This window comes from Tauraco erythrolophus, chromosome 4 (genome assembly GCF_009769465.1).
Source record: "Tauraco erythrolophus isolate bTauEry1 chromosome 4, bTauEry1.pri, whole genome shotgun sequence".
Classification (NCBI taxonomy): Eukaryota; Metazoa; Chordata; class Aves; order Musophagiformes; family Musophagidae; genus Tauraco; species Tauraco erythrolophus.
The window spans coordinates 1,448,966-1,476,286 of record NC_141468.1 but is presented as its reverse complement, the minus strand read 5'-3'; the positions used below and the strand labels follow the sequence as shown (position 1 = coordinate 1,476,286).

Genomic DNA, 27,321 nt, shown 5'->3' with positions numbered 1-27,321 from the left:
GGGAGGGGAGCGACCGGCGGCGACATGATAAAGAAGTTTGATAAGAAGGACGAGGAGTCCGGTACGGGGCTGGCGGCGGCGGGGAGGGAGCGAGCTGAGGGCGGGCGGGCGTGACGGCACGGCCCTGCGAGGAGCGATCGTTAGGCGCCTGGCGCGCGCTGCGGCCCGTTAACGGCCGCTGAGGGGGGGAGGAGTAACGGCCGCCGAGGGGAGGGGGGTTGTCCCGGCCAAGGAGCGGTTGTGTTCAGGTACCCGTTGGGCGGGAAGAAAAACCCATCCCGTGAGGCGTCCTTGTGCTGAACGAAGCCATCACCCGCGTGTTTTCGCACCACGAAATCGTCTGGAAGTGAAGTTCGAGCTGCCCGCAGTCACTGGTGCCACTGGGAGCTGCTCTTGCTGCTGCTCAGAGGGCTGCTGAGCCGCAGGATGGGCCCGGCTGGGTTGAGTTTCGTTTCGTTCTCAGTTTCCCTCTGCTTGGGATGTGAGAACTGAAGAATGAACGAGCTGAAAATGAAAAATTACTGCTGCAGGAGAAGGGTCAGAAGCAGTAGTGAGGTTCGGAGAGATTGGCTGGATGGTCGCACGCAAAGAGTTGTGGTCAATGGTTCAATGTCCAAGTGGAGGCCAGTGACGAGTGGTGTTCCTCAGGGGTCAGTACTGGGACCAGTGCTATTTAACATCTTTGTTGGAGACATGGACAGTGAGATCGAGCGCACCCTCAGCAAGTTTGCAGATGACACCAACTGTGTGGTGTTGTGGACACGCTGGAGGGAAGGGATGCCATCCAGAGGGACCTCGACAGGCTGGAGAGGTGGGCCTGTGAGAACCTCGTGAAGTTCAACAAGGCCAAGTGCAAGGTCCTGCACATGGATTGGGGCAATACCAAGCACAAGTACAGGCTGGGCATAAGGAGGACATGGAACATTTGGAGTGGGAGGAGGCCACGGAGATGATCCGAGGGCTGGAGCACCTCTGCTCTGGAGACAGGCTGGGAGAGTTGGGGCTGTTCAGCCTGGAGGAGAGAAGGCTCCGGGATGATCTTATTGCAGCCTTCCAGTACGTGAAGGGGCTACAAGAAACCTGGAGAGGGACTTTTTACAAGGCCTTTAGTGATAGGACAAGGGGCAATGGCTTTAAACTGAAAGAGGGGACCTGAGCTGTCAAAGGCTGAGAAGTTACAGCACGGAGATAGTCACATGGTAGCGATTTTGTGGTGGACTGCAGCCAGGCTTTTTAGATTTTGCCGAATAGCCCATTTTAGTGGTGCATTGATCAATTTATTCCTACTTCAGATCGTGATCAGCAGCTCTGTCCTCATGTGTTCAGTGCTTTCTGTGCCTCAAGGAATGAAAATTGGGGAACAAGGGGGGGAAAAAAAAAAAGTAAATCATTTTATGTAAAGGAAATATTAAGGCAAATTTACTAGTAAACACCTTTCTTCTTCCTCACCTTCCAGCTGTGTTGAAAGTTCCACTGAACGCCCCCCTCCTTTTTTTTCCTGTAGCTCTGAATATACAACTTAAGAAAGTGGATTCAAAGCTGTTGATGGAGAACAACAGTTATTCCAAGAGGAATATCACTGCAGCATTGAGATGTTTTTGTAAAGTTTAGGGCCTGTTTCTGCACGTTCAGTTCTGGTTTTTTCGTTTGTTTTTGTGAAGAATGCATTTCCTTATCTGAAAGGTCTCTTTTCTTCCTCAGGTAGTGGCTCCAATCCTTTCCAGCATTTGGAGAAGAGTGCTGTGCTTCAGGAGGTATGAGTAATCGTAGTGTAATATTGTGTAACATTTTTTGGTCAGTAACTCAGCAACGTGAAGAAGTTTTACAGTGCAACTGTCGGGAAATGTGAGTGGCTAAATTCATGTAGGGGTGATTAGATCACATGTGGCTTCTGTGTAGGCATTTGAGATCTCGGGGTGCTCTTTTGGAAGCACCAAAAAAAAAAAAATCCTGCCTGTTTTTCTACACTCGTTCAACATACTGTGTAACGGGTTTTCCTGCATCTCTGTGCTCCAAGAATGATTGCAAATGGGGAGCTGAACATATGGTTAAATAATAGGGAATTTTGGTAGGTGCAAAGAGCTACAAGTAGGAACTTAATAATTTCAGTTTTATGTTCTACAGACTGGTGATAAGTAGTGTTTGGGTTACAGAAAGAATTAAGTTGTTGTGGTTTTGTTTTAAAGTATTTTTGCTAGTTCCAGATGGTAAACTGAGTCGTTGTCCTTTGTTCAGACTGCTGCCCATCCAGCAAACGAAATGTGCGTGAGCTGAACAACAAGAATATGTTCTGTGGGACATGTTTTTGAATTAAAAAAGTTATAAGCTACTTGGTTGAAAACAAATTGCTTTATTTTTTATGATGAAAGAGTTGTTGTTGGGTTACGCTGTAATGCAGTATTTCTGCTGTGTTTGTAGGCACGTATCTTTAATGAGACCCCTATAAATCCACGAAGATGCCTGCACATCCTTACCAAGATCCTGTACCTGCTGAACCAGGTAACTGTTATCATTGTTTGCCCAGCCAGAACGAGTATTCCCAAGGCTAATTTTGGATGACTTTCCATGTGCAAGTTCCTGTCAGACTTGGGAGGTGGCTTGTAAGGCGATAAGAAATGGAGTGTTTATGCCGTAGTGTTATGTTCTCCCTTCCAGTTTTGCCACTGGGGTGAGAGATACGTGTCACTGAAGCTTGTAAGACTATTTTCTGGGTGCCAGGTGAGAGCTGCTGGTTGGTCTGTGTTCACTGCAGCACTGTGCAATTAAAAAGCCACTTGTGTTTGCACAGTTAAAGTAGGAATAACTGAGGTGAGGTAGGAACATAGGCCAGGCAGTGGTGAAGTGGAAACTGGAAATTTTCTTTGGGTACCTGCATAGATCAGGTTTCCTGCATGTCGGGCAGTATTTAACATAGAGTTATGATCAGTTAGGAGGGACCCACACTCTTGAGTCTTAACTGGCACCAGTCATCTTTAAGTAGATTCCTTTTAAGCAAGGTGATCCTTGTCAGCAGCCACAAAATCAGCTGCTGACATACTGGTGTCAAAATAGGGAACACGTGTGTGAGTGGGTTTTGTAAGGTGGAGGTGGCTGGATAATGACGGTGTATTTTTCTCTCACCGCTTTTATGCCGTTTTCAGGGTGAACACTTTGGAACCACTGAAGCCACAGAAGCTTTTTTTGCTATGACCAGACTATTTCAATCTAATGATGTAAGTACCTAGTGTTTACCACTTACTTCACCCGTGCTTTTGTCTGGATTTGCAGGAATTACAAAACAGTTGGATTTTGGGATGTGGGAGGAGGATGAGGCAAGTACTTCAGAGAACAAAGTACTCACTGAAGTTAACGTGGATTTTTTTTTTTTTTTTGTCTTATTGTTTTACAAGATACAGATCTCTTATTCTCCTGGTTTGCTTGATAACAGGGAGTAAGGCTGTTATCCAATTATCAAAATGGTTTGACTTGTATTCTTTAACTGTGTGTAGAAGTGAGGAAGGGGATGTTCTCTTTAAAAGTTGATTTAACTTTTAAAGTTAAATATTTAATCTTTTAGTTTATTTAACTTTTTAAAAACTTATAGGAAGTGTTTATTCACAATTGCCAGTGGGTTTAATGGTTTTCTGCAATACTCTTTCACAGCAAACCCTTAGAAGAATGTGTTACCTTACTATCAAAGAGATGGCCAATATTTCTGAGGACGTCATCATCGTCACAAGCAGGTGAAAACACCGTATCAGAGCTCTGGAACAAGCAGCTGCATCTGAACGTGTTTGGTTTAGCTGCTATAGTTTTCTGTAATTATGCTTTATAAAAGATACAACAAGGGAAAACAAATCGTTCTGTGATACAGAATATATGTCACCAAATGAAATGTTCGTTTCTTCCTACTGTGATGTTGCTTTTTTCTGAAAAAGCAAGAGGCTTTCCTGCCGTTTATGAACTTGCTGCTACTGTGTTTTCTTGGTTTGTTTCTTTTAAAGTTGTTGGTTCTTCCTGGTTTTGTGAAAACTTAGGCTGTGATTTCTGTTTCGCTTTGCTGTCAGAGCAGTTAGGGAAAAGCAGAGCAAAGCTCAGTTCGATCTGCCAACTGAACCATCAATTTTTTTTTTGATAGCAGTATAGACGTTAGAGTTTTTGCCAGAGCAAAAATTGGATCTGTGGCATGTGCTAAGTGATTGGTTTATTTAATAATTTTTTTTAAAGCTGTTCAGCAAACTAAACTTCTCTATTATCTAAACCTCTATTATCTACATTTTATGTGATAGAAAGCAGAACACTAAGAAGGAGAATGGCTGAGCTAAATAACCCAGGCCTATGGCAAAGCAATGTTATGGACTCTTCATTTTGGAATGTTCCGTGTTTCCTCAGAATCTTATGTTAATAATTTTCAAATAGCTAATTATTAAGACGTCGTTTGTAGCCAATACTAGAGCTTAGCAGTTATATGGTAACAGCTTGAAGAACAGCTAAAGCAGATGAGGTGAATGTCACAAAAGAACCAAGTCACCAAGGTACTAAAGAAGCATTCACAGGGTGTCTTTGGGTTATTTTAGTTTGACCAAGGACATGACGGGGAAGGAGGATGTGTACCGAGGCCCGGCCATCCGAGCGCTCTGCAGGATCACTGATGTAAGTACAAACCACATCACTGTTGTGGGAGAGTCTCTGAAATAGAAAAACCACTCTCTTGCAGAGTGTATTCTTGTAGTAGTGATGGAGCTGCTGCTTTAGGGGGGACTGCTCTGAAGCCCTCTGCAGATGTGAGGAGCTCTGTGGAGCTGTACCGCTGTAAGCACGGAGTTGGAAGGCGGGAGCTTTGGAGCTCTGGTTTCTCATCTGAGGTTGCTGTAGACTGATTATGTCACTGAACCTTCAGGACTGGGCACCTGATACTCATGTCTCCCTTGCAGAACTCTGTGTTTTCAGACGTAGTTCGAGACATCTTCTGAGGGCCTTCTGAATATCTGGTGCCTTATACTGCTTTTACACTCTGCCTCCAAAGTATCGACGCTCTTCTCTTTGCCTTTCACAGGGCACAATGTTACAAGCCATTGAGAGATATATGAAGCAAGCCATTGTGGACAAAGTCCCCAGTGTGTCCAGTTCTGCACTGGTGTCTTCCTTGGTAAGTAAAGCCGTAGGTTATTGTAGATCTGTACATTGTGTTGTGGCTGGGAAGGCCAGTCTGCTGCTTTTGTAGCTCTGCCTGGCCTTTGTTTTGTTCTTTTTTCATCTCCTTTTCCTTTGAGATGACTCTTTTTCATCTCCTTCCTGGAAAACAAACGAAAAATAGTAGCAATGGAGCTTCCTTTGTCTCAAGCAGACTCTGACTTCTCAAACTTCTTCTTTAACATTCTCTTGCTTTAGAGTTTATCAGTTGTAGTAACTTCAAGCACAAAGTGCTCAGTCATCTCTCTATGCAGTCAGTGTAGAACACTAATTTCTCTGGTTTGCCTTGAGAAGTCAAGCACACTGATGTCTGTGAAAGTGCTTAGCAGTTTGGTGAGAGCAAGTAGAAACAACCTGTGCTGTGCTGTGGAAGAACTAAGGATGATGACTGTGAAAGAGCATATGAGTTCTGTAACAGGAGCTAAGCAGTCTGCTTTGTGCTCTGCTAAAACCAAATCTATGAAATTGCTGCCCTGCTAAGACTGCAATTCGAGATTATTTTCGCTAATGTGTAGTAGGAGGGCAAGATTAAGAAGTTCCCTGTTTTTCTCTCCCTTGTTTAGGAGAAAAGGCTGGAAAACATCATGTTAGATTAATATTTTTATTAAAAGAGGAGAATACAAGTGAAAGCACAGTAGTCTGAGGCTGAGATGTAAGAAACAGTCATTTATAGTTGTATTGGGTAAAGAAACTGACTGCATTAGTAAATCAAGAAGGCAGAGCAGGTGGTAAGAGATCCAGTTGATGAGCTGGAGTAGAGCCTGTGTTGGGACCCTGAGGGTGCAAACAAAGCTGTATTAATGCTGACAACGTAAGCCTTGCTGCTGGACTAACCATGGGCAGGTGAATTGTCCTGGTATGGTCTTCTCTCCTGTTGGAACATAAACAAAAACTCTGAGACAAAGAGAAAAATCCGTACAAACTATGTATTTGGGAGTGATTCTTTGTCACCTGTAGTATAGAATCATAGAATGGTTTGAGTGGGAAGGGACCTTAAAGATTGTCTAATTGCAACCCCCCTGCCATGGGCAGGGACACCCTCCACTACACCAGGTTGCTCCAAGCCCCATCCAAGCTGGCCTTGAACACTTCCAGGGATGAGGCATCCACAACTTCTCTGGGAAAAAAAATTGGGCTCGTCCGGGATTTGAACCCGGGACCTCTCGCACCCTAAGCGAGAATCATACCCCTAGACCAACGAGCCACTGGCAAAAGCAAAACTCTAGATTTTATTGACGTTTTTAAGCTTCAAAACTGGGAACTAGGCTGATGGTACTTGGCTGTGCTTCTCATGTTAGTTTGCCTGCAGTCTCACTTTGTGGCTTCTTCCAGCACATGATGAAGATCAGTTATGACGTAGTCAAACGGTGGATCAACGAAGCTCAAGAAGCAGCTTCTAGCGACAACATCATGGTGCAGGTATGTTTGAGGGTTGTCCTGGGAAGCTCTAAACACACTCCAGGGTTTTAATGGTATTCTGTGAGTTCTTAAAATAATCTTGGAAAAAGTAACTGATTTCCCTTTTTCCCTTATTCTTTTAAAAACAAGAATTGTGACTTGAGGGAAACTACTCAACTGTTTCAAAAAAATCGTTTCTCTGTGATCCTGGTGCAAGATTTTTAATCTTTAGTGCAATCCTCTGCCCTTTCCCTGCTAACCTTCTCTTAGCTGGGATGCTGGTGACTGTTTCCCTGTAGTTGTTGCAGAAGGCCTTTGAATCTGAGTTTCCAAAAAGCTTAAATTATCTCACTGCCTCCCAGAACACCAGCATCTCTTGTCTTGGCCTTCAGAAAATTTGCCAGTTGCTACAGGACCACAGAGGTTAGCCTGAATATCAGCAAGATATCCATATTAACAAAGTCTTTGCACAGATATTCCGGACAGCTGTGGAGATGAAAGTATTCTGTATGTTCAGTCAGTGTTACAGACTAAAATCTGTACAGTCAGCTTTGTTCTTGCCCAATTAGCAGCTTCATTAAGCCTTCCTGTGAATCAGTCTTGTAGCAGAAAAAAACCCAAAACAACTTGGCAAGCAACTAGAAATGTTCTTTGTACTGTCACCATAAATGCCTCAAGGATTTTTGTAAATTCAGCTGTCATTTAAAGGCCTCGGGATATCCTGGATGTTGAGTGTACTAGAAATGGAGGTGTTATTGTGCAGCACAATTCAGTAAGCTCAAGCTTTTGAAGTTCTGACATTTAACGGGGAGAAAAGGGAGTAGACTAATTTCATGGCTCTCTTGATCTTCAGAAAGATGTTGAGGCTGTCCTACGGGAAGGGAAGGAGATACCACAGATCTTTCTAACTTGTCAGGAAACCTGGAGTATTTGAGGTTAGAAGGTATTTCTACTAGGAAACAGCAATTATTAGCCCGTTTTTATGTCTTAACAGTCTGGCTTTTCCAACTGCAGTGTGTATCAATACCTGCACATCTGTTTCTGATTTCCTAGTACCATGCTTTGGGGCTGCTCTATCACCTTAGGAAAAATGATCGCCTTGCAGTTTCCAAGATGCTGAATAAATTCACTAAATCTGGACTGAAATCCCAGTTTGCGTACTGCATGCTGATCCGAATTGCAAGCAAACTCTTGAAGGAGTCTGAAGAGGGGTGAGTAAGGGACAACATGTGAATTACAAAAGTAGTTACAGTTTGAGGTAAACAGTAGCTAGGAAATTTTGCATTTGCTTAAAGTTTGTGGAAAGCTACACGCAGACAGAGAGAACTGTAGTGTTAAAAATAAAATGCAGGTAGAAGCAGAACACTAGTCTGAACTGGGTGGTGGTATGTATCCTTATGATAGAAGGAAGAAATTTTTTCACTCTGAGGGTGGTGAGGCACTGGCACAGGTTGTCCATAGGAGTTGTGGCTGCCCCATCCCTGGAAGTGTTCAAGGCCAGGTTGGATGAGGCTTTGGGCAACCTGGTGTAGTGGAGGGTGTCCCTGCCCATGGCAGGGGGGTTGGAACTGGATGATCTTTGAGGTCCCTTCCAACCCAAACTGTTCTGTGATTCTATGTGTGGCAGGTGTGTGGGGGCATTTGGATTTTTGTTTTGACATCATACCACCAAAACATAGCTGAGAGTTGGATTAAAACTGCAGAATAATCTCTGGAGAGGTTTTGTACTCTGTCTAGTTAGATAGATTTCAAATGCAGGAAGGATCTACTTAAGTTGTAGGGATATAAATAAAAGGATTTCCCTTACTCTGACCTTGCAATAGCAGAGGAGGGTGTAACTACCTGAGAAATTCACCTCCTGATGAAATTCTTCTATCAGTGGAAATTTTTGTTAATGGTGTGTGATACGTGATAAATAATAAAGTATGTATTTCTGGAGAGCAGCATTTCTAGCTTGAAGAAGATAAGGTAAAGATGGGCAGAATAACAATAAATAGAAAGTTTAGAGCTCAAGTATGAGTTGAGCAATATGATGGCGTAGGAACTGTGAAAGCCAGTGCTCTAACCATGCTTTCTGTCAAGTTCTCAAACGTGGTGTCAGTGGTTTGATGCGAAATGTCTTCTGCTTGCAGCCATGAAAGCCCACTGTTCGACTTCATTGAGAGCTGCCTGCGGAATAAGCACGAAATGGTCATTTACGAAGCTGCTTCTGCCATCATCCACCTCCCGAACTGCACCGCCAGGGAGCTGGCACCTGCTGTTTCAGGTTGGTCGTGGAGTCCTTTGTGCCACCGATGCTGCTGAAAGAAAGGCTGGTAAAGCACGTCAGAGACAGTACAGTGTAGCTCAAATATTGGACTCAAAACCTGACTTTTCTGATTGTTCCCACGTTAGAGGGCTTTTGGATGAGAAGCAGCTTGATCCCTTTTTCCCATTTCATCCAAAGCTTCAGGGAATGGGCACTGGAGGCAGCACAGGTGACACTTGCCTTTTTCCAGCCACAGGAAGTTGAGGTGGGAGGGAAGGTAGAGGAGAACTTGGTAGCACAGATGTGCCACAAACAACTAGACAAGCCACATGCTACTGATATAAGATGAAAAATGGGAAGTTATTTTTAACTTGCTTGTGAATCTGGTGAATAGAGCTGCATGAATGTTTAGTATCACACAGTTCAGCGTGGATACATTAGACTTTGCTCTCTATTCCCTTTCTTTGAAAGAGATCGTATCTGGTTTTCTACTGTGGTGAATTCTGACTAAATGATTTGCACCTCAATATCAAAGTGCTGGCAAAAAGGCAATTTCCCTTTCCTCATCTGGTTTGGTCATGAAGACTCTCACGTTCTGCTCCCCAGACATTACAGGTGCCTCAAGTTGCAGTACTGGGAGCCATTTTTTTTATTAAACAGCTTCTACTCCGTAATACTTTGTTGTGAGTTACCTCTCTTGGTTGTTTATGTATTTATTTTTATTTTCAGTGCTGCAGCTTTTCTGTAGTTCTCCCAAGCCTGTCTTGAGATACGCGGCTGTACGGACCCTTAATAAAGTGAGTGCTTCCAAAACCTCTAAGCAAGCATAAATCTCTGAGCATCAGAGGAAACCAGACTTCAAGGCCTAATGGTGTGTTACCTAAAGTAGAGCAGCTGCGCTTGTGATTACTGTATTTGGAAATACTCTGTGTTGGAGAATTGGCTTTTCTGTGCCAAGTCTCCTGGTGTGACAGAGGTCTTTTTTGTACTCAAGCTATCTCTGCTCATTTCTGGGCCACAGCCAGCTATAGCTGGATAAATTGTGAGCTCTCAGCTGTAAGGAAGCAAAGTCTCGGATATTTAATACTGCAAAAAGTGTGCATAGGATGTGTGGGAAGGAAATAACATTCCGATTTCAAAGCTGCACACTGCAACAGAAACAGGTTGTGACTGTCAAACCCATGAGCTGTAACTTACAGTTAGAGTTTGTTTGAAAGGCTGAAACAGAAGAACCTGAGCTTTGATTGCATCCTGCCAGCGGTCATACGATGCAGGTTTAGTTGCAATCCTTGTGGAGCAGAGCAGTGCTTGAAAAAAATACGGGCTTTAATCCTTGCCCCATCAAAAGCTTTGAATTGTAGGATGTTGTTGTTCCTGTATAATTTGGAATTGCGTTCTTTACAGGTGGCCATGAAGCATCCATCTGCAGTCACTGCCTGCAACCTGGACCTGGAAAACCTCATCACTGACTCCAACCGCAGCATCGCTACCCTCGCCATCACCACCCTGCTGAAGACAGGCAGTGAGAGCAGTGTAGACAGGCTCATGAAACAGATCTCTTCCTTCGTGTCAGAAATATCAGATGAGTTTAAGGTGTGGCATTGGAGGCCTCTGCTCTTTCCAGCTGCAGGTTTTTCTCCCATTCTTGTCTTTATGAAGCTTTTCCCAGTAGTTAATCCTTCAGTGACTTAGTCTGATAGAGCAAAGCCAGCCTGAAATTCAGAAGGTGTAGACCTCTGTTTTCCAACTCAAATTACTGTGTCATTTCCTCCCACTGCTCCAAGAAAGGATAAAGGTTGTTGTTTGGATTCCTGGCTCCCATGCAGTATCCTGCAAAATTTTGTACTGCCTTCTGATTGCCTGTCTGGAGAGGAAGAGGGCTTTTAACTGTTCTGATTGAATCTGTATCACTACAGTCTGATATATAGTTAGGAAATAGTGTGAACTGTAAACTTCTACCTAATTTGTCATAGAATCATAGAATGGTTTGGGTTGGAAGGGGCCTCAAAGATCATGCAGTTCCAACCCCCCTGCCATGGGCAGGGACACCCTCCACTACACCAGGTTGCTCAAAGCCCCATCCAGCCTGGCCTGGAACACCTCCAGGGATGAGGCAGCTGCACCTTCTCTGGAAAACCTGGTCCAGTGCCTCACCACCCTCACAGTGAAGAATTTCTTCCTTATATCCAATCTAAATCTCCCCTCTTTCAGTTTAAATCCATTTCCCCTTGTCCTATCACTACACGCCCTTGTAAATGTCCCTCTCCAGTTTCCTGTAGGCCCCCTTTAGGTACTGGAAGGCTGCAATAAGATCACCCCGGAGCCTTCTCTTCTCCAGGCTGAAAAGCCCCAACTCTCTCAGCCTGTCAAGTGTAGACACTATGAACTCAGGTAATAACTTGGCTAAGGATGATAGTTCACTTGTATCTGTCCCTTTTACACCATGGAGTTGCCTTGAGGAGCACAGCATGTCTCTACAAAGTCATCGTCCACTAGTGTACAGTGGTCTTAAATTCATGTTTCTGTGAGAAAAAGAGATAAGTATTAGGAAAGTTTAAAATTGAAAAGAGCTTCAATGACAAAATGTAACTAGTTAAGTTCGAAATAGGTCAGGATCATCGCTGGGCAGAGGAAGTGAGAGGAAGCCTTTGAATTTAGGTGGTCCATTTTAAATTATAGTCCCTCTAGCAGAGCCAGGTCTTGCAGCACGTTTGGGACAAGGTTGTTAATGCACGTAACGCTGAGAGTCCACCACCTGATTTTCATCCTTCTTGTGCATGAATTTAATCTGTCAAGGTGACAACTTGAGATAACGAGAAGCCTGTATTTTGCACGGAAAAATAAATGTGCGTGACTAACGTCCTTCTCTGTTGTTTTGCAGGTAGTGGTAGTGCAGGCTATCAGTGCTTTGTGCCAGAAATACCCTCGGAAACACAGCGTCATGATGACCTTCCTCTCCAATATGCTCAGGGATGATGTATGTTTGAAACTTTCCTTGTGTAGTTATTGGCAGGGAGCTCCGAGAGATAGTTTGAAGCCTCTCTTCTGTCTTACATCTGTGGGTACACAACAGTGGTGGGGCCTGAGACCTTGTTTATCTCCTGGGTCAGGCCTGTCTGAAATGTGCTTATGAATTAGAGCTGATACACCAAAAACTGATCTGAAGAGACGCTCAGATAACGTGCCTTTATGGCTCAGGGGGGACTGGGAAGACCCCGTTGGGTTGTCCACTATGCCTTCTCGTTTAATGTACAAATGCTTGTTTTTCTCCATGGAAAGAAGTAACTGAAGCGTGAGGGGAATGAGGAGCATTGTGGCCTGAGCTCTGCCTGCCGGGTCAGTGTCCTTGATTTTCCTTTCCCAGGGTGGCTTTGAGTACAAGCGAGCCATTGTGGACTGTATAATCAGCATCATTGAGGAGAATCCTGAGAGTAAGGAATCGGGCTTGGCTCACCTCTGCGAGTTCATTGAAGACTGCGAACACACTGTCCTCGCCACGAAGATCCTGCATCTGCTGGGGAAAGAGGGGCCGAGGACTCCGTCCCCATCCAAGTACATCCGCTTCATATTCAACAGGGTGGTACTGGAGAACGAGGCTGTGAGGGCTGGTAAGTTCAGCTCAAACGCTTGACGGTTTCATATCTCAGTTCTGCTGGAAATCTCAGGGCTGAAACTGGGTTTGGGGATGGGAGGCAATGGGTACTCCACAAGCACTGTGAAGAGCTAGCTCTTTGCATCAGCTGTGAAGGTGATTTTATCCTGCAGTGTGTTTAAACTCCTCATATCTTCGTAGCATCAGCGCCTGGTCCTCCTTTGCAGAACATAAGCAGTATGTTAGCTTCTAGTCCCTTCTTTGAATGTCTCCCAAAAGTTGGGAGGTAATGTGTGAGGAGAGGATGCTGCTGCTTCAGTAGGAAACAGAATTGTCTCCTGTAGATTATCATCTTTTTGTATGGAAATCTCTCCTCCAAGATAAGGATTCCTCCTTGGAAGTGTGTTGTGGGCTGATACTTCCTTCATGTGGAGCCTTTACAACAAACCCTTTAGAGTGTTCAGCCTTTTTTCACACTTGGGACTTGGCAATGGAGGGATATCAGCATTGGCTTGACCTCCTGTGTGTTAGAAGAGGAAATCCTACTAGGAGGAAGGAAGCAGAACAAGCCCACAAATACAGTGTGGTGCAGATTGTGTTTGATTGTTGATGATGGCTGTTTTGGTCACAGTTTCCTAATTGTGACCTGGGAGCACATGAAGAACATCCTTCAGAGAGCATATACTGCATAGAAACCTTTTCATTTTCAAAACATGGATACTTTTTTAACCACCAAGGCCATAAAGCTTGTGCTTCCTTTCAGAGCTTTCTCTTCTTTATGTGGAATTTCTTCAAGCTGATGCTGAGCTGGAGTTAGATTAGTTTGGACAGGCAGCTCGAAGTGATTGCTGAGAGGTTTTGGCTCCTTGCAAAGTCACAAGATGCAGTCTGGCCCTGGTCACCACTGGATGTGTGTCACCTCTGTGAAAAAGATTCATCTGAGGGTGTGAGCTACAACTAGTGGCAGAGGGGCCAACAACTGGAATGAGCCATGGAGCTTGAACTAACCTTATCTGATAGAAAGTTCTCTCAGAGCAGAGTTGCAGAGCTGTTAAGCTGATCTTGTTTTCATAGATTTCATAGATTTCTAGGTTGGAAAAGACCTTAGAGATCATCCAGTCCAACCGTCCCTAATCCCCATTACACCATATCCCTAAGTAGATCATCCATCCTATTCTTAAACACATCCAGGGATGGGGACTCAACCACCTCCCTGGGCAGCCTAAACAGTTTTGTTATTCCCTGACATGAAACTATAAGGACCTGTTGGAGCGGGTCCAGAGGAGGCCACAGTAATGATCCGAGGGCTGGAGCCACCTCTCCTATGAACACAGGCTGAGAGAGTTGGAGTTGCTCAGCCTGGAGAAGAGAAGGCTTCAGGGACACCTTCTAGCAGCCTTCCAGTACTTAAAGGGGGCTTATCAGAAAAATGGGAATGGACTCTTTAGCAGGGCCTGTAGTGGTAGGACAAGGGATAATGGTTTTAAACTAAAAAAGGATAGATGCAGACTAGATCTAAGGAAGAAACGTTTTACGATGAGGGTGGTGAAATACTGGCACAGGTTGCCCAGAGAGGTGGTAAATACCTCATCCCTCAAAACTTTCAAGGTCAGGTTGGATGGGGCTCTGAGCAACTTGATCTGGTCGAAGATGTCCCTGCCCATGGCAGAGGAGTTGGATTAGATGACCTTTAGAGGTCCTTTCCAACCCAAACCATTCCATGATTCTATTTTCATTTGAAAATATGAAAATAGTTTAGTCTTTCCGTAAGACTAAAAGAGTCATGGTGTGGAAGTGAAAACCTGTATGAATTGAACCTTCAGGACAACAGTACGCACAGTGCTTTAATCATGACCATGAGAATGTGTTTGCTCATAGCTTGAGCACCTCTGACGTCTCCCTGTTTTCTTCTCTAGCTGCCGTGAGTGCACTAGCCAAGTTTGGTGCCCAAAATGAGAATCTGCTTCCCAGCATCTTGGTGCTTTTGCAGAGGTGAGTGGGTGTGGCTGTGCTGTGTGTGTGCTGAGCTTACTGGTGACACTGGGTGGTGTGGCTCCACAGAAGAAGCAAGGTCAGACCAGGTCAGAACTTGCGCTGGGGTTGTCACGACATACCAGTAGAGGAGTCTGGAGATGATTGTCTCCCACCCTTCCTTCCTGGCTGGAGGGAGCATAGCACTGCTGGAGATAAGCAAATGAAAAATGTGATTCGTCATGGAAGCATCTGATAGCAATCTGGTCCGAGAACATTCCTCAGTGGCTAATAAATCTACAGTGGTTTAGTATACCTGTACGTTTTTTGCATCCCTCGAAGCAAGGAAATGGATTTTGATATTACTCATAAAAAACTTTATATGGCTGAGTAGCAATCTCCAGTATTCCCAGTTCACAGGTTTGTGTCTCTTGTTAAGACCAGCCAGCCTCCTTAAATTGTCTGTGCCGTAAATGTCGTGTTCTTCGTTTGTCTAGCGCTGTAGTGTAAACCCATGCCATGTCTGGCTTCCGTCGTGTGAGGGATCCTTCAAATTATGGACCACTTCAGGCAGAAGGTGACCTCAGTGTAGGTGCAAGGGAATTAAAACTACAAGAAGTGACTTGAGCAGTGCAAGGAGGGAGGGAAGTCGACAGGAGAGGGAGAGAATCTCTTTATAAACAACCATAGTTAAAAACTAGGTGACTACTTGAGAACACAGCTGTTTTTTCAGTCTGAAATAGAAAGCAGCTTTAACATGTTGGGGTTTGTAATCTATTCCTTCTGCTTTTTTTCTGTTGTGAAAGAATGCTGAAAACCAAAACAAAGACAAAACAAAAAAACCCCACAAAAAATACAGTGCAACCACACGGTGCCCATCAGAATTATTAGCCATAAAATGCAGATGTATATTTTATAATCTAGCAAGTGTGGGGGGTGTTAACAATTCGCATGCACATCTCCTTTAATCTTACTTTTCTGATGTAACACTTGCACCTAAACTTCAAGTTAAACTTCAACTACTGTCTTGTATGAACAATTTTTTTTTTCTGTAATTTGCACATCTGTTGAGAGCGTTCAGCCTGTCGTTGCGGTATCGCGCCCGGTCTGGTCAGTGCCATTTTTAGCTCAGTTCTCACGATGTCCTCAGTGGGCTGACTGCTGTCCTCTTGTTCCCAAAACAGGTGCATGATGGACAGCGATGACGAAGTTCGGGACAGAGCCACGTTCTACCTGAATGTGCTGCAGCAGAGGCAGATAGCACTGAACGCTGCCTATATTTTTAACGGTCAGTGATGGAAAGGAAAGAAGTCCGAGCTGTTAGTTCATGTTCTGTGTTATGGGTGGGCTGTCATGCTGTAAGAATAATTTTCTTTAATGTAACTAGTAAAGACAGAACTGCGTGGTTTTTTTTTTTTTCTGGCCCTAGTGCTTTCCTGTGAAGTATTTGTGCTGAGAATGGCAGATTTAGCAAAAGGTGGGAAGGATTGTCTAGGAAATGGAGCAGGAGTATGCATTGGGCCTTTGTCATTGCCTGTTCCTTCACTTGGGACAATTTTCTTAATCTTTGCTCCATATTCTCCGTTGCAAAATGAGGGTGGCACATCTTGTTGCCAGGGTTCATGATAAATTTTTTTTATGGTCTGTAGTTAAAAGTTCATGCAAGCAGAGTATTTTAGGTATTTAAGACTATTGCAAGATGACTTTTCCTGAGTGAACTGTGGCTGCCCCATCCCTGGCAGTGTTCCAGGCCAGGTTGGATGGGGCTTTGGGCAACCTGGTGTAGTGGAGGGTGTCCCTGCCCATGGCAGGAGGGTTGGAACTGGATGATCTTTGAGGTTCCTTCCAACCCAAACCATTCCATGACTCTATGAACTGTTTAGACCACAGTACCCTCTGGAGTGGCAGCTTTCTGTGCCATCTTCAGAGCTGTTTTTTTTTATTGTATCCAGTATCTTGAAGTACTTGGTGTGTGTTTTGTGTTTACTGAGAAATCAAGTGCTTTTACCAGTTTTTGTTAACCAAAGTCCAAACCATATCTATCTAGCCGTAAACTCTAGATTCCTCACAAGATTTTTTTTTTTTCCTCTGCAGCCTGAGCCAACGGACAGGCTACAGGGAAGAGCTCTTTAAATCATCTTCCTTGTTTATATCTCATGAGGGAGGGAACTGAGACACGGACAAGTTTTTCAGACTCTGACATCTTGTTGCTTTTGGTGCAGTGGGCAATCCAAAATTCACTCTGTTCATTTGTGAACCCTGTATCATCGTGTCTGTAGGCGTCTGACAATTCCTGCTCTTAAAATTGAAATTTTCTGCCTGTGCTTCTGCTTTGCAGGGTTGACTGTCTCTGTTCCTGGGATGGAGAAAGCCCTACACCAATATACACTGGAGCCTTCTGACAAACCTTTTGATATGAAAACAGTTCCGCTGGCTACTGCACCAATCTTTGAACAGAAAGCAGGTAACCCTCGGGCTTTAAGTAGGCTCTAGGCAAGGCTATAAGTGTTCAGGTTGCCATAATGGTACTTGATGTCTGTAAACTGGCTGCTGTTCTCGTAGAGTTAGGCCAAGACACCATGGAGGTGGCTCAGGTGAATGCCATCGGTGTCACTGGCTTTGTAGAAGCAAGCCTGCCTGATCTTTGCAGATAAAGGAAGGCAGTGCCTCTTCCAAAGGAGTATGGGTTGGCAAGAATGTCGTTATTCGTTCTGCTAATCTTGTTATCAGAGAGGAGTTTGTACATCATTAGAGATGATGTCGTGAGACCGTCATGAGACCTGGTTACCTGGGATATGGAGAAGGCTGAGGTACCCAATGACTTTTCTTCCTCAGTCTTCACTGGCAAGAGCTCCAGTTGCACAGCCCAAGTCACAGAAGGCAAAGGCAGGGACTGGGAGAATGAAGAACTGCCCACTGTAGGAGAAGATGAGATCTGAGACCATCCAAGACCATGGGACCTGATGAGATGCATCTGTGGGTCCTGAAGGAATTGGCAGATGAAATTCCCAAGCCATTATCCATCATATTCAAGAAGTCGTGGCAGCCCAGTGAAGTTCCCACCAACTGGAAAAAGGGAAACATAGCCCCCATTTTTAAAAAGGGAAAAGAGGAAAACCCAGGGAACTACAGGCCAGTCAGTCTCACCTCCATGCCTGGCAAGATGATGGAGCAGATCCTCCTGGAAACTATACTAAGGCACGTGAGGGGTAAAAAAGAGGTGACTGGTGGCAGCCAACATGGCTTCACTAAGGGCAAATCCTGCCTGACTAATTTGGTGGCCTTCTATGATGAGGTTACAGCACTGATGGATAGGGGAAGAGCAACTGACATCCTCTACCTGGACTTACCCAAAGCATTTGATACTGTGCCACACGACATCCTTGTCTCTAAATTGGAGAGACATGGGTTTGACGGATGGACCACTCAGTGGATAAGGAATTGGCTGGATGGTCGCACTCAAAGAGTTGTGGTCAATGGTTCAATGTCCAAGTGGAGGCCAGTGACGAGTGGTGTTCCTCAGGGGTCAGTACTGGGACCAGTGCTATTTAACATCTTTGTCGGAGACATGGACAGTGGGATCGAGTGCACCCTCAGCACGTTTGCTGATGACACCAAGTTGTGTGGTGTTGTGGACACGCTGGAGGGAAGGGATGGCATCCAGAGGGACCTTGACAGGCTGGAGAGATGGGCCTGTGAGAACCTCATGAAGTTCAACAAGGCCAAGTGCAAGGTCCTGCACATGGATCGGGGCAATTCCAAGCTCAAGTACAGGCTGGGCATAAGGAGGACATGGAACATTTGGAGTGGGAGGAGGCCACGGAGATGATCCAAGGGCTGGAGCACCTCTGCTATGGAGACAGGCTGAGAGAGTTGGGGCTGTTCAGCCTGGAGAAGAGAAGGCTCCAAGGAGAGCTTCTGGCAGCCTTCCAGTACCTAAAGGGGCTACAAGAAAGCTGGAGAGGGACTTTTTACAAGGCCTTTAGTGATAGGACATGGGGCAATGGCTTTAAACCGAAAGAGGGGAGATTTACAGGAGAGATGAGGAAGAAATTTTTCACTCAGAGGGTGGTGAGGCACTGGCACAGGTTGCCCAGAGAAGCTGTGGCTGCCCCATCCCTGGAAGTGTTCAATGCCAGGTTGAATGGGGCTTTGGGCAACCTGGTGTAGTGGAGGGTGTCCCTGCCCGTGGCAGGGGGGCTGGAACTGGCTGATCTTTGAGGTTCCTTCCAACCCAAATCATTCTATGATTGTATCAGAATTTATTAGTTCATAAATGTTTGAAAAACATACATGAAGTGCTTGGTTGCTTCAACTGGCTTTCTTCCACAGTCTTGCACAATTTTGGTTTTGTGCAACTTTTTAAGAAAACGTTCAGGTGTTTTTCCCCTTCTAGCTTTTTTTCATGGTTATTCTGGACTAAAGTGTGATTTCTTCATCATCACTCAAACATCTCTCCTTAACAATCCAGCACGGCCTCGCAGAAAAGAGATTTCAGCATGTGTGTGAGGGAGCAGGCTGGCAATGGCTTACAGCAGAGTGTGTGAAACACGACAAGTTAAGGAATTTTTAGTGGATATATAAAGGCATGTAAAACTCCTGCATGGTGTAGCTGACAGCACAATCTCTTTGCTTTTTTCTTCACAGAGATTGCCCTAGTGACCAGCAAGCCTGAGAAAGTTGCTCCTTCACGTCAGGATATATTTCAAGGTATGAGAGAAGATCAGTAGAAGCGTGTTGTGCTTTAGGCCGGCCGGCAACTAAACTCCACACAGCTGGTCGCTCACCCTTCCCACCCCCTGGGGATGGGGAAGAGAATTAAAGGAGAAAAGGGAAAGAGACCTGTGGGTTGAGATAAGAACAATTGACTACTACTACTACTATATGAATATATACATATATGTGCACTGATAGTAATATACACAAACAAGTGATGCACAGTATAATTGCTCACCACCCCTTGACCAAGGCCCGTCTCGTCCCAAACTAGCGATCCCGAAACAGATAAGTCCCGACACCGCAATCCCGGATGAGCAAGAGGCCTGAAAATAGAGAGCGAGACAGAGAGCGCTCTGAGAGTGAGAGCCCCAGAAGAGCAAAGGCCCTTCTTTCCAGCTGACCCTCATTTTATACTGGGCATGACGCTGCATGATATGGAATACTAATTGGCCAGTTTGGCCTCAATCCTAAGTCTAAGCACAAATCATATAGAGAGTCGTGGACCCTCTGTCCCAGCCATGCTCCCCCCTATCCTGTTGTGCTCCTGCACGCTGGCAAGAACACGGCAGCTGGAAAGTCCTTGAGACCTCAGTGCCAACTACAAACATCAGTGTGCTGATAGCATTCTTCTCAGAGCGAGCCTCTGAGTAAAACCAAAACATGGAGCTCTTCTGGCTGCTAAAAAGAAGAGCTGACTCCATCCCAGCTGAAACCAGGACAAAGCACTTCAGTAGAAGATCAGTAGAAGCGCTCTCAACACTTTTAGCACTGGAGACGAGCACTCAAAGTGTTGGGAGGATTGCCACAGGTCAGACAGGAGCAAGGAAGAAATTTTTCACTGTGAGGGTGGTGAGGCACTGGCACAGGTTGCCCAGAGAAGCTGTGGCTGCCCCATCCCTGGCAGTGTTCAAGGCCAGGTTGGATGAGGCTTTGGGCAACCTGGTGTAGTGGAGGGTGTCCCTGCCCATGGCAGGGGGGTTGGAACTGGATGATCTTTGAGGTCCCTTCCAACCCAAACCATTCTATGATTCTAAGGAACGAGCCTGTCACTAAGTGTCTGACATCATCTTTTCCTTTTGTGCAGAACAACTGGCAGCCATTCCAGAGTTTAAGAGCTTGGGTCCCTTATTCAAGTCTTCGGAACCAGTGCAGCTCACAGAGGCAGAAACAGAGTATTTTGTTCGTTGTATTAAACACGTGTTCACGAATCACATCGTTTTCCAGGTAAGAGAGGTTCCCCACTTCTGCCAGGGTGCAGTAGGAGTTGGCCCTTAACGATGCCCGGTGTAGCAGGAACAGTGTTGTTGCTGTGCCCTGGAGAGAGCAGCTTCTCTCTTAAGGGAGCTGCAGTGTGGAGTTAAGAGGGTGTGTGCTGCTCGCCTCAATGGTCGGAAAGGGATAGGGGTTATGATCCCATCTGTTAAAGAATTACAGGAAAATTGGAGATGTTTAGTGAGAACATCCTGATCAGAGACGTGGGATGTCTGCTCTGTGCTGTGGAGTATTGTAGCTGGTTTGGGGGAAAAATTCTTGATTGGAAATGTTTCTTCAAGTCCTTTTGGGTTTGTTCTTCTGCAGTTTGATTGCACGAACACGTTAAATGACCAGCTGTTAGAGAGAGTCACTGTGCAGATGGAGCCGTCGGACGCTTACGACGTGATCTGTTGCATCCCGGCGCCCAGCTTGGCTTACAACCAGCCGGGCATGTGTTACACCCTTGCCCAGATTCCTCAGGATGACCCCACTGCAGGTACCCGCTGGGAGGGAGTAGTTGTGCACAACAGATGCCTCAGATGAAATTTTTGGAGAACAGATAATAAAACATTTGGGGTGTGGGATTTGGTGAGTGCGTGCTGAGATTCTAGTACTGTTTCTCGTGTGTCACACGTGCTGGTTTTTATGTAGAGCCTGTGTTTGTAAAAAAATAGGATACTTTTTAACTAGTGAGGGGTATTGGATAATTAAAAATGGGATGTTTAGGAGGACTGGAGAGGGTGCAGGTAATGCAGGAAAATGAATTTATTATCTTGAGTCAATGAAAGGAGCACCTTTGAGAACGTGGATGTTTGGTAGTAGTCAGGGACAGAATTGGTAAAAGGAAAATATGAGTTGGGGAGAGGGGAAAAAAAAAAAAGATTGGTAATTTGGGCCTCTACATATCTGGCTAATGCAATTTTCCCTCTCTTTGGAGAATTAGAAATGACTATGAAATTTAGGAATGAGATTTTCTTGGGCATAAAACTTCCCTTTCTTGTTTTTGTCATTCACACTTCAAAGAAACTCCTTTGGGTTTGCAGTTGATTTTACACGACTCAGCTCATCAGCAGGGTGGATTTCTTGGTTATCGTTTTAATACCAGAGAAGATTAGAACTAGTCTGAATTCCTGGAAGTGTGGTTTTGGATTATAATCCACTTGTCCGAAACCCTTGCAGAGTTTCTCCTGGTAGCCAATGCTGACTGGGTCGTGCTGCAGCACTCTGCAAGTCAGTGGTCCTGGCGTACTCCTCCTCCTCAGTCCTCTTTGGCCTTCATCTTAGAGTCTGCAGGGAAAATTCTCTGACCACGACCATGTGCCTCTAAACTAGAGAGGCATGGGTTTGATGGATGGACTACTCGGTGGATAAGGAATTGGCTCAATGGCCGCACTCAGAGAGTAGTGGTCAACGGCTCGATGTCCATGTGGAGACCGGTCACGAGTGGCGTCCCTCAGGGGTCCGTGTTGGGCCCGGCCCTCTTCAACATCTTTGTCGGTGACGTGGACAGTGGGATCGAGTGCACCCTCAGCAAGTTCGCCGATGACACCATGCTGTGTGGTGCCGTCGACACGCTGGAAGGGAGGGATGCCATCCAGAGGGACCTCGACAGGCTGGAGAGGTGGGCCCGTACCAACCTCATGAAGTTCAACCAGGCCAAGTGCAAGGTCCTACATCTGGGTCGTGGCAATCCCAGGCACAAATACAGACTGGGCGGAGAATGGATCGAGAGCAGCCCTGAGGAGAAGGACTTGGGAGTGCTGGTGGACGAGAAGCTCAATATGAGCCGGCAATGTGCTCTTGCGGCCCAGAAGGCCAACCGCGTCCTGGGCTGCATCAAGAGGAGCGTGGCCAGCAGGTCGAGGGAGGTGATTCTTCCCCTCTACTCTGCCCTCGTGAGACCTCACCTGGAGTACTGCGTCCAGTTCTGGAGCCCCCAACATAAGAAGGACATGGACCAGTTGGAGAGGGTCCAGAGGAGGGCCACGAAGATAAGAGGGCTGGAGCACCTTTCCTATGAGGACAGGCTGAAAGAGTTGGGGCTGTTCAGCCTGGAGAAGAGGAGGCTCCGGGTGACCTTATAGCGGTCTTCCAGTACCTCAAGGGGGCCTACAGGAAAGATGGGGAGAGGCTGTTCAGGAGGGCCTGTTGTGGTAGGACAAGGGGTAATGGGTTTAAAATAGAGGGAGGTAGATTCAGATTGGATATTAGGAAAAAATTTTTTACCATGAGAGTTGTAGAACACTGGAACAGGTTGCCCAGAGAGGTGGTGGATGCTCCATCCCTGGAGACGTTCAAGGCCAAGTTGGATGAGGCCCTGAGCAACCTGATCTAGTTGGAGATATCCCTGTTCCTTGCAGGGGGGTTGGACTAGATGACCTTTGAAGGTCCCTTCCAGCCCTAACCATTCTATGATTCTATGTCGTAGCTCCTGGGGCAAAGCTAACGCACGTTCTTTTCAGTCCCTTTTTGGGAAGCGAGGGCTCACACAGAAGAAGCTGCACCACTAACTTATACGGTCTTTTTCTCTCCTCAGTGGCTTGTACTTTCAGTTGCACAATGAAGTTCACTGTCCGAGACTGTGACCCAAACACAGGTGTGCCAGAAGAAGATGGCTATGACGATGAGTATGTGGTAAGTTCAGGACTGTTGTGATTTTTGGTTTGTTTTTTTTTTTCCTTGTCATTAATTCTGAATACACGTGGCCATCGGGTTGATGGTTGCCTTTCTGTTCTGAAGCCAGTAGCAGAGAATGGCAGGCCTCCCTGAAACACCATTTCCAAACTATGGCAGCTTGTAACCTTAGATGTTTCCCCAAAACGTTGCTTCTGCCAGTAGTTTAGCCTTAGTGCCCTGTGGAGATGGGATTTGTGAGGACAGGTAGGAAGAAAGGAGTAACTTCCATTGTCTTTTTTCAGAACTGTGACTCAATCTTTCTCTCCACCCCTTGTACTTCTGTTTATTGCGTTGGTGTTATAAATCGCTGAATACAAGTCAGATCTCAGGAAAGTGCTTGTCTTTTGGGCTTGGAGGAAGTAAAAGCTCCTTCTGTAGTGACAGGGCAAGGGGCAACAGCTTTAAACTGAAAGAGGGGAGATTTTTACTAGATGTAAGGAAGAAACTCTTCCCTCTGAGGGTGGTGAGGCACTGGCACAGGTTGCCCAGAGAAGCTGTGGCTGCCCCATCCCTGGCAGTGTTCCAGGCCAGGCTGGATGGGGCTTTGAGCAACCTGGTGTAGTGGAGGGTGTCCCTGCCCATGGCAGGGGGGTTGGAACTGGATGATCTTTGAGGTCCTTTCCAACCCAAACCATTCTGTGATTCTGCATTCTGAGAAAGTCAGTTTCCTCAGATGCCCAGTAAGGGCCAGAATGGGCTTTGACTAACAAAGCCCCATTTTCTGCTCCCCTTTAGTCTCACTGATGTTTTTGAGTAAATATTTTTAAGCTTTACAGGTGACCACCATAAGTTATGACTGAAGTTATGTTCAGTTATGACTGAAATGAAAGCCAGGCATGCCAGAGTTGTCTTGGCAAAATGCTGCTCTCTTTGTCTTTCTTTCCCTTTCTAAGATTAGGATCATTTCTGTAACTGGCCACTGAAAATCTCCCTTGCTTTTCTGTCAGTTGGAAGATTTGGAGGTGACCGTGTCTGATCATATTCAGAAGGTTTTAAAGCCGAACTTCGCAGCTGCGTGGGAAGAAGTGGGCGATGACTTTGAGAAAGAAGAAACCTTTGCACTTAGTTCCATTAAAACCCTTGACGGTGAGATGATCTCTCCTTATTTATTGGTGACCCACATAGTAATCCTGGTAAATCTGCCATGGTGGGGTATATTTATTGTAGTAGGAGGAGAATTTATTGGCTTCCAGCGTGACATTTTTGTCCCAGAACCAAGGCTTTGTGTTGCAATGTTGGGATTATAGTGAGTGGAAGTTTGGCAGTGCTTTCTTTGAAGGCAGGGACACGTTCCTAGGCTGTTAAGACAGCAGAAGGGACACCACAAGGTAGGTGTTTTGGTGGGGCTGCAACCAAGGGAATGACTGGAAATGGTTAAGCCCACATGGGTGCGTAGAGAATGTTCTTTAATTGCAAACTAGTTCTCACAGAAAGCTTGGTACCAACCTGGAGGTAATTTTCTTCTTCAATCTCTGAATGCAGAAGCTGTCAATAACATCATCAAGTTCTTGGGCATGCAGCCCTGTGAGAGATCAGATAAAGTGCCAGAGAACAAAAATTCTCATACACTCTACTTAGTTGGTAAGTATTCATGCTGTTGAACTCAATGTTTCCATGTGCCCACACAGATTTTCTTGTTTTTTTTTTTTAAAAAAAAAAAACAAACTAAATGAAGGGAAATGGGTTAGGACATTCTGCTCTTGTTTTGAGGGTTTTTCTCTGTAAAAAAGCTGAAGCAAACCAGTGAGTTGAACAGTGCTGGTACCAATTTGGAGCCTGCTGCTGCGGGTGTACTTAGGGTAGGCTCTGTGTCTCTCAGAATATAGGTGTTCTACTTGTAGGAACAGTAGTGAATCCTTTGGATGAAGAACTTCCAGAGCAGACACCTAACTAAATTCCTTCCCTGAGGTTGTCTCAGTAGGGGATTCCTAGGACCATCTTGTTTTCAAGTTCCTGTCATTAAATATACATCCTGAATTGGCCTGCAGTACCCACAATTTCTTGTTCAGTGACTGTGACCCAGGCTTACAGTTTTGGGCAATCCCTAGAAGTGGAAGTGCTCTACAAAACTTTCAGTGATTAGAACAAAACTCTAATGAACATGACAGATGGGGCGGATCTCAATTTATTTCAGAGGCAGAATTGGTAACTCCAGGTCCGTCTGCGCAGTGATGTTGAAGTGGGACTGGAGATGGCTCATTCTGCAGTCTGGATTGCCTCCAGGAGCACCACTTCCAAGCCCTCTAGTAGGAGGAATATTCCTCCCTTAACAGAAGGGCACTGAGCCAATGGACTGTGCCTTCACAGAAGAATTACAACATGTGTTGCCTTCTCCAAACTGGAAGTGAGCTTCAGCTACCTGCTTTCTGGTTTCTACCTGTTTAAATCAGCCTAGCCCTGCAGCAGCACTCACTGACTCTAGTGAATCAGGACAGTATCTGTTATCTTCAGTCTTGGCCTCAAGAGCTTAGGGGATTTGGGGGTTTGGCTTTTTGGGTTTTTTTCCTCATTTTTCCCCCTCTCTGCAACTGGCCATGGACTGAATGTCTTGCACTCCCCAAGTTGTCTCCTGGGTTAGGACTAGATGACCGAGCGTCTCTCAGTCTCTCAAATGTTCCTTTGTCCCTAGGTGTGTACAGAGGTGGCTGCGACGTGCTGGTGAGGTCCAGGCTTGCCCTAGGAGATGGTGTGACCATGCAGGTGACGGTGAGGAGCGAGGAAGAAACGCCCGTAGACGTCATCCTGGCCTCTGTAGGCTGAGCATCACAGCGCATCGACCGCGGTGGAAACATCCTTGGCAAGCACTGGTTGGGTATTTACTGGGTATCAAACAGCCTGTCTGTCCTTCTGCATGTAGTTTTTATTCTTCAATTTGGTAAACATTTTGTATGATGTTACAGTAGTGGCAATAGTGGCTGGCTGGTACTGAGCCTTTCCTGTGTCCCTTCCCTTGTTGTCACTTACACATTCCCGTCTAACTTATTGCATCTCTGGCCACTTGCAGGAGAGCAGGGAAGAGAAAAGATGCAGGTGGTAAGAAAACAGAATCAGACTTTTGTCAAAACTGATTTTTATTAACAGAAAATAAACACTGGTTCAAGTGGTGGAATTCGTATGAATTACTGTTAATAAAATAGAAGTTTCTTGTTCTAATTCTGTTTGCTTCAGTACAGAAAAAGTAGCCCATAATGGCTGTTTACTCAGCAGAAGCCCCTTATTCCTAAAGGGATGCTATTAAATTTCAAACATGAGCAGTTAAAAACCACACAAAACCTGCAGAGTCTGTCAACCTGCAAATTTACAACTTCTTGATGATAGTCTCCTCTGTTCCACACAGAAAAAAAAATCAATGTACAGAGAGAGAGAGATTAAACTTCACCTATCAAGGCATATTCAGTTCTCTGAGCCTTATCTTGTATAAAACCAAACAACAGCACAGCCTTTTCCCAGGCTCAAAAACGTGAAACATCCTGTATCAAAAGGTGGGTAGAGAGGGGGAAGGGGGGACCTCGTGGTGACTTCCTGGTGAGGGAAGTTCTGCACCTCTCTGCTGATAAACTGCTGTTTCTTTAGTTATCAAGTCCAGGGTGAGGAAGGAAGAAATACTATTTTAATACTAATTTAAACATCTGTCCCAGATCCCCAGGGTTGGAATAGCTATTGCTCAGGAGAACACCTTGGCTTTTGGTAGTGCCAGTATTGCATATTCAGCTTGCTCTAGTGAAACAGGCACGAGCCTGCCCTGGTAGAACTGTGTGCTACAGCTGAGCCTTGGGGAAGCACCTGAGAGTCCCAAGGGTGTAGAGTCATAGAATCACAGAATGGTTTGGGATGGAAGGGACGTCAAAGATCATCCAGTTCCAACCCCCCTGCCATGGGCAGGGACACCCTCCACTACACCAGGTTGCTCAAAGCCCCATCCACCCTGGCCTTGAACACTTCCAGGGATGGGGCAGCCACAACTTCTCTGGGCAACCTGTGCCAGTGCCTCATCACCCTCAGAATGAAGAATTTTTTCCTATCTCTCATGTAAATCACCCCTCTTTCAGTTTAAATCCATTGCTCCGTGTCCTATCACTCCATGCCCTTGTCAAAAGCCCCTTTCCAGCTTTCCTGTAGCCCCTTTTAAGTACTGGAAAGCTGCTAGAAGGTCTCCCCGGAGCCTTCTCCAGGCTGAACAGTCTGTCAATGAGTGTCTCTGTTTTTTTGAACTGAAAATCAGAGAAACAAGGTTTGTAGTGAAAGCTTGAGGTTTAGAGTTTGCCTTTGGGTAACTGGCTATTAAAGAGAG

The 27,321-nt window shown here is 45.5% G+C and overlaps 1 protein-coding gene and 1 non-coding gene across 4 annotated transcripts; one reads left to right on the top strand and one right to left on the bottom strand.

Moving 5' to 3' along the window:
- On the top strand, window positions 1–26,135 carry COPG2 (coat protein complex I subunit gamma 2). 3 transcript variants are annotated; one of them, XM_086609762.1, is made up of 25 exons: window positions 1–61; window positions 1,702–1,754; window positions 2,419–2,499; window positions 3,141–3,212; window positions 3,643–3,722; window positions 4,557–4,632; window positions 5,036–5,128; window positions 6,505–6,591; window positions 7,624–7,781; window positions 8,703–8,836; window positions 9,548–9,615; window positions 10,223–10,411; window positions 11,700–11,795; window positions 12,183–12,426; window positions 14,327–14,402; window positions 15,566–15,669; window positions 16,720–16,845; window positions 18,749–18,759; window positions 19,031–19,091; window positions 20,185–20,324; window positions 20,679–20,850; window positions 22,891–22,988; window positions 23,978–24,116; window positions 24,513–24,611; window positions 25,660–26,135. In XM_086609762.1, the coding sequence occupies exons 1-25, from the start codon at window positions 25–27 to the stop codon at window positions 25,788–25,790; spliced, it is 2,625 nt and encodes an 874-aa protein (XP_086465888.1). In that variant the 5' UTR covers window positions 1–24; the 3' UTR covers window positions 25,791–26,135. The 3 variants fall into 3 exon arrangements, with proteins under 3 accessions (XP_086465888.1, XP_086465885.1, XP_086465887.1); XM_086609759.1 differs by lacking the exon at window positions 18,749–18,759 and having other exon boundaries at window positions 19,029–19,091; XM_086609761.1 differs by lacking the exon at window positions 18,749–18,759 and having other exon boundaries at window positions 16,720–16,863; window positions 19,041–19,091.
- TRNAP-AGG (transfer RNA proline (anticodon AGG)) lies at window positions 6,305–6,376 on the bottom strand. Its single transcript has one exon. It is a non-coding gene; the product is annotated as a tRNA-Pro (tRNA).
- Window positions 26,136–27,321: the final 1,186 nt, after the last annotated feature.

Bases quoted from the DNA above. Each gene is read 5' to 3' on its own strand.
- COPG2 (XM_086609762.1), top strand. From the start codon at position 25: ATGATAAAGAAGTTTGATAAGAAGGACGAGGAGTCCG. The intron at 3,723-4,556 runs GTGAAAACACCG...GGGTTATTTTAG, and splicing joins GTCATCATCGTCACAAGCAG to TTTGACCAAGGACATGACGG. The intron at 19,092-20,184 runs GTATGAGAGAAG...CCTTTTGTGCAG, and splicing joins ACGTCAGGATATATTTCAAG to AACAACTGGCAGCCATTCCA.